Source organism: Vigna unguiculata, chromosome 1 (genome assembly GCF_004118075.2).
Source record: "Vigna unguiculata cultivar IT97K-499-35 chromosome 1, ASM411807v1, whole genome shotgun sequence".
Taxonomy (NCBI): Eukaryota; Viridiplantae; Streptophyta; class Magnoliopsida; order Fabales; family Fabaceae; genus Vigna; species Vigna unguiculata.
Genome location: NC_040279.1, coordinates 27686757 through 27697533, shown reverse-complemented (window position 1 = coordinate 27697533; position 10777 = coordinate 27686757). Strand labels below are relative to the sequence as shown.

Sequence of the window (10777 nt, the reverse complement as noted above, 5' to 3'; positions counted from 1 at the left end):
GGTAAGGGATAAGTGATAAGTGATAAGTGATAAGTGGTAAGTGGTAAGTGATAAGTGGTAAGTGATAAATGATAAGTGATAAGTGATAAGTGATAAGAGATAAGAGATACGTGATAAGTGATAAGTGGTGATAAGTGATAAGTGATAAGTGACAAGTGATAAGTGACAAGTGATAAGTGATAAGTGATAAGTGATAAGTGATAAGTGATAAGTGATATGTGATAAGTGATAAGTGATAAGTGATAAGTGATAAGTGATAAGTGATAAGTGATAAGTGACAAGTGATAATTGACAAATGATAATTGATAAGTTATAGGTGATAAGTGATAAGTAATAAATGATAAGTGATAAGTGATGAGTGATAAGTGATATGTGATAACTAACTAAAGGGAAGAGACAAGAGATAAACGATAAGAGATAACAAATAAGTGATAAGAGATAAAAGATATTATCGTAACCGGCATCGCGACGGGATGATAAATTAAAAATATAATTTGAAAAAACTTAGTTTGAAGTCGCCACCATAGTTTGTTTTAAAAAACTACGGAAAAACCAAAAAAATAAGACAATGTCTGCAAAAACTAATTTTAGGTATGAGAGTTGGTTACGCGTGAGACATGTATTAGCACTCCGATATTGTCTGTCCTAACCTAAGACAATTTCCTTTACTTAAATTTGCAAAAGGATGTAATTTTTTCAAAATATTTGTTTTCCCAAAATATAATAATAAAAGAATGTACAAATGAAACTAAAATATTTTTATTTTGGGTAGTATCTCCATTTATAAGGGAGAATGAAGGTTACATGTAGTTCTTTATGAAAAATCTATTTGAAAAAATATTTGATTTTTTTTTTATAATTTTGAAAATATTGTTATGTTTTTTTAATATTTTTAATTATTTGAAAATCATATGACTTGAACCGTCAGAAAGATATAAAAAGTAAAAAAAAATTATTTTTTAATTTTAGTTTATATATATATATATATATAATAAATTTTAAAATGGGGTCGCACGAAATTCTAACCACAATAAAAGCAATAAGATAAACTTTTTTTTTATTTCTAGAGTAAAATATCTGTGAATAATAAAAAATAATGTTCTTAACCCGTAATACAAATGTCATGTGTAAAAAAATTGCTCGTAAAATATTAAAACAAAATATAATAAAAATTAAAAATTCACAAATATTTTAGTTACTGTACATGAAAATAGTGATTTAAGAATGCGAAATTGTTGAATTTAAAATTCACCATTTTTTAATAATATTAATAATAATTTATATTTATACTTTATATTGTTTTTCTCTGTGACCGTTATTTAGTGACATATTTTATTATCTATTTTATCTATAGTATTATATAAAGAATGTGTACATTATTTTAAATTTACCCTTTAAGTAATATATATATATATATATATATATATATATATATATATATATATTTATATAACCGTTTTTTATTTAATTGTTTTCTAACTTTAACCATTTTTAAATTAAATAACTAAAAATTGTTTACAAAATAAATAAAAATTATTATAATCAAATTTTAAATTTATTTAAATTTATTTTTATAATTATAATTTTACTATTTTTTGTTATTATAAAACATAAATACAAATGTGTATAAACTTATGTGTTTTAACTAATTTTATTGATATACATTATTTTTTTTATCCTTTAAATTTTGTATTATTTTTGTAATAATTTTTAAAAATTAATAATTTTTTTATTTTAATAATAATTAGAATAATTATTTTTATTTTTTTATTATCGTAAGATATATGCACGGACAGGTGTTTATATTAGTAATAAAAATGATAATTATTTGTGTTTATTTTCATTTTTCAATTACTAATAATTATTATATTCTTTTAATGTTTATATGTTTTTTAACTAATAACATACATTTATAAGAATAGTGTTTACTATTGTTTAATTTTTAATTTTTTGATATGGAATATCGGTTTTGTGTATATAGCTTTGTAGTTTAATTTGTTTATACTATAAATAGATATGGAAAATATGATTTTTTAAAAGTATTTAAATTCTTTAAATAAGGTGTTTTTATTGAATATTCTTTTAAGTAGAAAAGAAGGGTAAGCCGCCTTACTCTTTCCATGGGAGAGGCTGTTAGACAGAAGAGAAGAGTCCAAAGAAAGAACTCATTCAGTCACTTTTTTAATATATTTTCATTTCCATTAATATATTCTAATTCAATTAAATATTAAAATTGATTCATTATAAACTAAACTCAGAAAAACTCTAAGGAGGAGCAACACAATAACAGCGTAGAGAAGGCAAAAAACCCCAAAAACACACTGTCGAAAGGTCGTTACTTTCTGCTTCACTGCGAAGATGAACGGAGGCCCATCTGGTTTCAGTGCGTCAATTCTCTTCCCCAAGCCGAATAATCATCTGGGGTGTTCATTTCCACACCCCCTTTATGTTTTTGTGTTAAAGTTTTGCCCTTTTTGATTTGTGTTCATTTTGTTCAAATGCTCTGTTATGTGTTTGTGTGTTCACAGCAAATGCTCCTGTCACAAGGCTTTTCATCGTGGCTTCGGCTATTTTCACAATCTTCTTTGGGATCCAAGGCCGTTTCGGCACTCTGGGGTTGTCTTATCAGGTGCTCCTCTGTATTTTATTTTTAATTTCTCGTTTTTTTTTTCTTTAACTTTTATGTAACAAGGTGATTAGGTACAAGGTGTTGTTTTAACAATGTGTAACTGGTTTTTTGTGTGATGTTCGTGTGTTTTTGGACTTAAGGGTGAATTGGGTCGGTCATCTAGTTTTGAAATTTTAATTTTGATCCAAAATTAATTTGAAGGTCGTTTTTGGGGAATGATTTGGATTTGTTTAGAATTTCCTGGCATAACATGTTAACTTGTGATGATAAAGGTACATAGGATTGATCCACGGGGTAAAATCGCCATTTAAAATTGAGCTTCGGATTCATTTCATTATTTCTCTTTGAATTGTAGTTATGGAAATGGTACGAGTAAGCAAATCTGGTGGTATAGAATATATGCTACATGTTCGACATTTGCTTTCTCGAGTGTTTAAACACTTGAAGCACTGGAATTGTGGTATCTCTCACACGGAGCTGAACTTATTGTGCATTAACTATATTGTCTTAACCTGTTCTTTTCTCATTCTGGCAGGATATTTTTGGAAAACTTCGCCTTTGGAAGTTGATCATGTCCATATTTTCCTTCTCATCAACGCCAGAGTTGATGTTTGGACTGTATCTGCTATATTATTTCAGGGTCTTTGAAAGACAAATAGGCTCCAATAAATACTCAGTAAGTAATTGATCTTTTCTAAGTTATATTCAGGAGCTTATGTTCCATATCTATATATATTTTTTGGAACCAAGTTCTAGCTCATAAAATACAAGGTACATGATTTGTTAGATTGATTTGTAAGATTGTCCCCTGATAAAAAATAACCACTTATTGGTCATCAACATGTGCCTTGATGTGTCAATGCTACCATATCTATCCCTATCATTGGTTCTCCATCTGCATGACAACAACCTTACAAATGTGCATGTGCACATAGTTGAGGGAGTGGGATGTTTTGCTTTATACATTTTTTGTGGTTTGAAATATCTGTGTTCGCCCTTATGCAGGTCTTTATCGTGTTCTCAATATTAACTTCACTACTCCTTGAGGTCTTTGCTGTAGCACTTTTAAAAGGTATTATTCTTGATATTGGTCTTTATATCGCTTTCTTTCAATCTTTAACTTCGATTAATCTTCGTATTTGATTTTTTTCTTATGATACATTTTGCTTAATGTTCAGTTCTACATTTCATGTCTGTTCACTTGCTGAATTTTTCTTCTTGACTGTTTCTTGTCTTATCTTTTGACCCTTTTTTGACATTTGGTGACCATTTTCTAATATCAATCTATTAAGGAACATATGGCAGTTTATATAGTTGACTGTTTGTCAGGAACTTCCCATCATATGAGATGTTAATGACAATAATCATAAGCTACAAATTTTCAGATTCAAGAGATCAAGTTATTTTTGCAGAAAAAACTTATCTTAACAAATTTAGGTTATTATCACAAACACAACTTATTTTACTAACGACACTTTTTTCTCACTAAACAGCTGAAATTCCAGACGTGCTCATCATGTGATTATTTTCCTTCAAAATGTCTATTATCAACTAATCAACTATTAATAACTTTCTGTTCTAACAAACAGGTTTGAAGTTTACTGTAAAAATTGTTTGCTAATCATCCTATTGTTGCCCACTAATTTCCATTAAAACTAGTTCCTAGTTCAAAAGTGCTCTTGGCATTACATGTAACAAACTAGGTTCTGAGATAGTTTTTCCTACTGATCATTTTAACTAAGTAGGGAATAAAAGAGAAACAATGCCCAGAGTAATAAATTTATGCTGATATTTGATGTAAAGGTTGTATTGCTAAACACAATGCACTAACCTAGGCGTATACTAGTGTTAAACTTCTAGTCATAATTAATAAGAAACAATTCGTGCAATATAATGAAAGGTGGAAACAAGTCCCAAGAGATCATCTAAAGTGGTTTACCTCCTCTAAGTGAGGAGCCATGTAAATTTAGAAAGTAAGAAATATCCACCTTAGTTCAAACTAAAGCATTTCATTAGCATAATCCATTTAAATCAATGATAGATAAGCCTTAGCTTTCTTACATTACACATCTTATGGTAGAGGAGCCAAATTCATCTTATTAGAAAATGGAATTTAACTCTAACTCAATCTCATAAAACCGGCTTTTAAGGTAATGATTGCACCTATTTATATATTATAATATGACCTTGTTTCTGGTTGATATGAGATCACCAATACACCTGCTAATGCTAAGAATTGGATTTCTCTAGTGTGGAACTAAATATTGTATGGGTAGTTTGATGGAAGATGACATGATAGAACCATTGAACCTCACTAGGATAGACTCTAATATCATATTAGAAAGTGGATTTTAAGCTTAACTCAGCATCACAAAATTAGTTTTTAAGGTGGGCTTTGCATCTAGTAATATATTACTATTTGATTTTATCTCTAGCCAACGTGGATTTTTTGACACATCTAAAATACACTAAATATTTTATAATACAACATTGATCATGAGGTATTTTCTAGGTATTCTAAAAGATCCTTGGCAGGGACAACACACCCACCCTGTTTGATTAATGGTCTGGAACTTCTTTTAAGCTTCAATTCTGTTTTGAATTGAGTTCCAACACATTGTGTTGTGGGTTCATTCTTTATTCATTCTTCAAGCTCAAAGAGCGTTCACATGATGGGGTGTTTTAGAAATGAAACAATTGTAAGTCATATTGTTGAAGATCCCTCATTGACTGTTGATATGGCAAAATCATAATGTATAAGTAAGTTGTAAACTTCACCTTACAAGCTTGTGGTTGAGTTTGGCATAAACTCATTTACTAAGGTGGTATCAAAGCCATTTAGAGCCTATGCTAGAGAAGTTCTTTTGGGGCTATTATGCCATTGTTGTCGGGCTCCTTTAGACCATCCACAAATATCATTCCCACGATCAAGATGTTCATTCCTCTATGTGAGGGGGTGTGTTGAAGATCCCACTTTAACTTGTGATATGTTAAAATTATAATAGATAAGGTGAAATATATGTTCATAATATATGGCAAAATCATAATACATAAATGGATGAAAACTTCACCTTACAAGCTAGTTTTTGTGAAGTTGAGTTAGGTATAAACCCATATACTAAGACTCATAACCAACATTCCCCTTTGTTTTTCATCCTAACAAATAACTGGCTCCAATATCAGAAGTATTGTGAGAAATCATCATTATTTGAGAAGTCATCCTTTGGAAGGCCTGAAAGGGTTTTTCTTTAGGTATATTTCATCTGCCCAAGCATGAAATTTTGATTCCTAAAACTCTACTTCAAATCTTCATATTGTGAGCTGGGTTTTGAATTGAAATCAACGCATGACCCATGATTATGATATCTTCCATCAAGAAGGTTGAAAACCGTGAAACATATTACTCGTTTATTGTAGACAGTTTGGTCTGCAGCAGCATACCTAAGTTGCAGTATAAACGAGTTATACTAAGCTGATCACATAAATCCCAAGCCTTGCTTGCAAAAAAAAAAAAAATGATGCATAGTATTGACTCTTCTGTTTAGAGGAGTTAAATTTAAAGCTTTAGTTACTTGTTTAATAATGCAAAGCTTGAGCTGAACTTATTTAACTCTATTAATTTAGTATTTGATTAACAATTGTGGTAAAAGATGAAACAGTGATTTAAATCAAATGGGCTAAAAAATCTCTAAACATGGGAGTTTGGAAATAATTGATTTAGATAAAATATATTTTGCTAAGTACACAGTTTTCTTATCTAAAATTTATACCTCCTCAGTTATTTTATACAAGAAACAACAAATGAGAGCAATTTTTTGGTTCTAATTATTTGAAAAATTATCTCACTTAGAAATGTTTGAATTGCTAATTGTCTTTCACACTGTTAGTTTATTGTGAAATCAAGTGATGAGATATTGGCTCATTGAGAGAAAACGGATGTATTCATTGGGTATTGACAATATAAGTCAATATAATGCATACTAGGTTGAAGAAATTATCCCTTAAATTATGAGTAGTGTCATTGAATATTAACACAGTTTATAATTCATTTAATTCTATGGACTCTTGTAGAATGAAAATAAAATTTATAACATTGTTAATTAAAATTAATTTATGATTGGAGGTGGTATCCTTTTATCATTATATGAACACATACAGTCACGAGTGACTCATGAGTTTCTGGTGTTGAACTTAAAGTTTGAGCTTGGCCGAACTATCTATTTGAGTCTGTAGTCAAGCTTGAGCTTGTTAGCTTTGTAAACATAAACATGCCTGATCAATATTCAACAAGCGGAACTCAAATAGTTCACAAATAGTTTTTCTCAGCTGTAATCCTCTTTTGGGAATGTTGAATGATATTGAATGTTCTGCCTTCTTTTTTATAGTGTCAAATGAAGCATACATATTATGTAAGAATTTGATACATTTATGTCCAACTCTTTGCAGATCCTACAGCAAATCTAGTCACTCCTGGACCATATGGCCTTATATTTGCTTCATTTGTACCCTTTTTCTTTGACATTCCGGTTTCAACACGGTTTCGTGTGTTTAGCTTCTTCTTCTCAGACAAGTCATTCATATATCTAGCTGGTATTCAGGTATTGATCAACTTAATTATGGGTGCTTATTTTATAACTTGCATTTCTAGAATCATTCAATGTCTAAAAATTAATTTAAACTATTGTAGCTTCTTTTGTCATCATGGAAAAGGTCCATCTTACCAGGAATGTGTGGCATCCTTGCTGGTTCCTTGTACCGTTTGAATGTCTTTTACATCCGCAAAGCAAAGGTAAGTTAAAGTCTGAAATTTGAGTTTTTTCTTTTCTAATTTTATTTTAGTTCAATTCAATTATGTGTTATGGCATTCAGATGCCCTGTAATATCATCACCTTTTATGTATATAAAATTTTATATATACTGTGTCAGGTTTCATTGATATTGATAAATTGTGTTAGTATATGTTAATATGATTAACTAATACAATCATATTAACATATACTAACAAATTGAAATCAATCTTAATCAAATTAATCACATTTACTAGGTTGAATATTTCGTCTGTCTCACTGATAAGGAAAGTTCCATCATTCACATAATGTTTTGTCATTTGATGATGTATCTTTAGATTAATAGAAGTCACAATTTTTGAGGAAAAGTTCATAACCTATGTGATCCGTCAAGGTTATTTTAAATTTTAAAAAGTTGGTGAGCAAGTTCAACATATCAATTATAATTAAATTATCAGATTGTGTCCCTGTATTTATACACAACATACTTTTGGCTGTTTATGTTTATAAAGTTTGAAATGCAATATCGACATTTTAAATACAATTGGTGCTTAATTTTATGTAAACACCTTCTATATTGAGTCACACGCACATATACAAGTATCGATATGCATTCATACATATAATTACATAAATGTATTTTAAAATTTTCAAAATTCAGCACAAAAAAGTCAACATATTCATTACTCATGATTCCATAGTCAAATTGATTTAAATCACTTTTCAGGTTATGCATGTTTTGAACATTGCTTCTTAGAGGTAAAACCAAATGAAAAATCTTTCTAGTATTTGACTATTACTGTTGACACACAATTTGTATCGCTACCTAGTGATAGCCAGATTTTCAAGTGTACTCTAGCCACTGTTATCAATAGCACACTTTTGCAAAAGTGCGTGGCGGAATGGCCACTGGCTGCCATCTTTTCAATAGTGGCGTGTTTTTCATTTGCATGTGATGTCATTTTCACAACCCAAAATATGGCATTTTGCATTTGCATGTGCTATTCACCACTATCCAAGATTGATTACTATGATTCTACCAAGTGAGTCTATTCATCTAGGTTTGTGTGAAGTCTATTTCATCGAGCATGAGGATAAACGATTAAATTCCTCATTTATCAGTGGCAGTAGTTGACTCTATTAAAATTCACTGACAGCTTTAGGATATGCATCACGCAACTTAACAAATCCATCTTCAATCTTCGTGGGTATTTTTCAGATTTTGCCTGCCCTTTTATCTTTAAACCAAATGCTAGATATTGATATTTTGTTCTGATTTGAGGTGGATGCTGATGATAAATTAAGACTTTGTTTCACTATCAGTATGACTCCACAATGTGTTTCCTTCATTCAGTGCATTGCGTAGGTATTAGATATCTATCTGTTCTCTTCATCGAAGTCTGCTATGTGAAGTATATTCATGTTTCTCTTGTTACTGTCCATTACATTGACATCTATTATTATGAAGTGCAACTGCCGTAAAAAACTATTTTTTGAGTTTAGACTATCTTGTTATTTCACTGTCTCCACTTTTACTCTTCCCCCATAATCTAAATGTGTAAATTTCAAACAGTATGCAGTATATTATTAAAACCATAAGTGCATATTGATAAATTGTTATTTGTCTTGTTTATGTAATCTTACACTACAGTTCCCAGAGTTTATCTCGTCATTCTTCTCACGAATTACATTGCCATCTATGGGAAGTACACATGCAACATCATCATCAACAAGGCATAGTGTTGGGAATTTACCTTCCCATCCAGCTCGCCAAATGGAGGCAAGTTTTGCTTTGTGCCTAATTCTTTTATCGTTACAATCTATTTACTGTGATTCATCAACATCTCAATATGCAAGGCTCATGAGTTGGTGAACTTTGCTTGATACTCAACTTAGCTTGGGGCATTTCCAACCCTAGAGCTAGTTAGTAGTGTGTAATAAACCCAGAATGCTGTGGCTAAACTTTTTCTGATAAAATCAAGTTTGTTTCAAGCTATGATTTGGCTTAAGAAGTGTGTGATAAAATTTGATGATGTGATTTATGGCCTTGCAATATTTAATGTGTCAACAACATTCCTAGAAGGAACATTTAGGATTCTATACTCTCTTGACAATGAGTATGATCTTTGTACTGCAGAGAAACTACCCTCCTCCAATGCAATCTGTAGAACCATCGGAGGACTCGATCACTACACTTGTCTCGATGGGCTTTGACAGAAATTCTGCGAGACAAGCTCTAGTGCAGGCCAGAAATGATGTGAATGTGGCCACCAACATTCTATTGGAGGCACAGTCCCACTAATTGCATTAATGTTGCAAGTAAATGAGAGCCACATTGTTCAGAGTTGATTGATGATAGATGAAATCCTAATCATGAAGGATTGGAAATTCGCTAATGATGTGAGGATGTTTGTGAACTTCAGGCATTCGTATATATTCATATATATTATCATCATCATCCTCAAGGACTCCTCCTTTCTCAGGATCATTTTTCCCACCTTAACTTGAATCTTGACATTTTGATAGACAAATGAGTTAGGATCTGTACAAATTACTTCAATATATTCAAAGTATGCACATTTATGAATTGTGAATCAGATATTTGTTTGTAGTTTCAGGTTCTATGTGCTGTTTGTTCAAAGCACATAAATGCATACCAGTTCCACTCTGTTGAGGTTTGCTATAATATTCTACAATGAAATTACTTGCCCCTCCACTCCCACACTAAATAAATCAGAAAAAGAAAATCGTAATATTGCAAGTTGTTGAGGATGATTTCGTATCCGAATGGTGAAAAAAATTTAAGCTTTTCTTGAGGAAAGTAATTGTGATTAGTTATCCTTTACTGGTTTTCTCTTCGGTATATAATTAAATCGAGAATTGCCAGCAACATTATTTTTCTCCTGGTTTAAAATTTATTGAAAATTATATATTTTGGGAAACATCACTTCATATTTAAGTTTTTCAATAAATTTTTATCATGGATTATATTTGAAAGAATGTGTTCTTGTAATGCATTATTAAGGCTTGTTGATTGTCAGTCATTGTATGTGTTACTTTTGTTATGTGAATAAAGGTTTACAAACAATTATGAGATTAGATTCTTGTTTCTTAGGGCAGCAACATGGTTGTTTTATTTGCAAATTACTGAAATTAGTTGTGATATTCATCCATCATAAAACAGAGCTCTCCTTTTTATCCTTAAATTATTAAGTGCTGATCATTTTAATTATTAACTTCATAATATTATTGTTTTAAAGGGAGGTACAATCTCCAGAACAAAAATATAAGTTTTCCCCCCTTTGTATAAGAAACCGCTGGTTGCTTCAATCAAAGCTGAAAAGAGCTGAAATTGGATTAT

The 10777-nt window shown here is 30.5% G+C and overlaps 1 protein-coding gene across 1 annotated transcript; it reads left to right on the top strand.

Moving 5' to 3' along the window:
- The first annotated feature begins 2139 nt into the window (after window positions 1-2139).
- Window positions 2140-10120, top strand: LOC114195486 (rhomboid-like protein 20). The gene is made up of 8 exons (XM_028085976.1): window positions 2140-2383; window positions 2529-2629; window positions 3165-3305; window positions 3635-3701; window positions 7076-7227; window positions 7317-7418; window positions 9068-9196; window positions 9554-10120. The coding sequence occupies exons 1-8, from the start codon at window positions 2359-2361 to the stop codon at window positions 9716-9718; spliced, it is 882 nt and encodes a 293-aa protein (XP_027941777.1). The 5' UTR covers window positions 2140-2358; the 3' UTR covers window positions 9719-10120.
- Window positions 10121-10777: the final 657 nt, after the last annotated feature.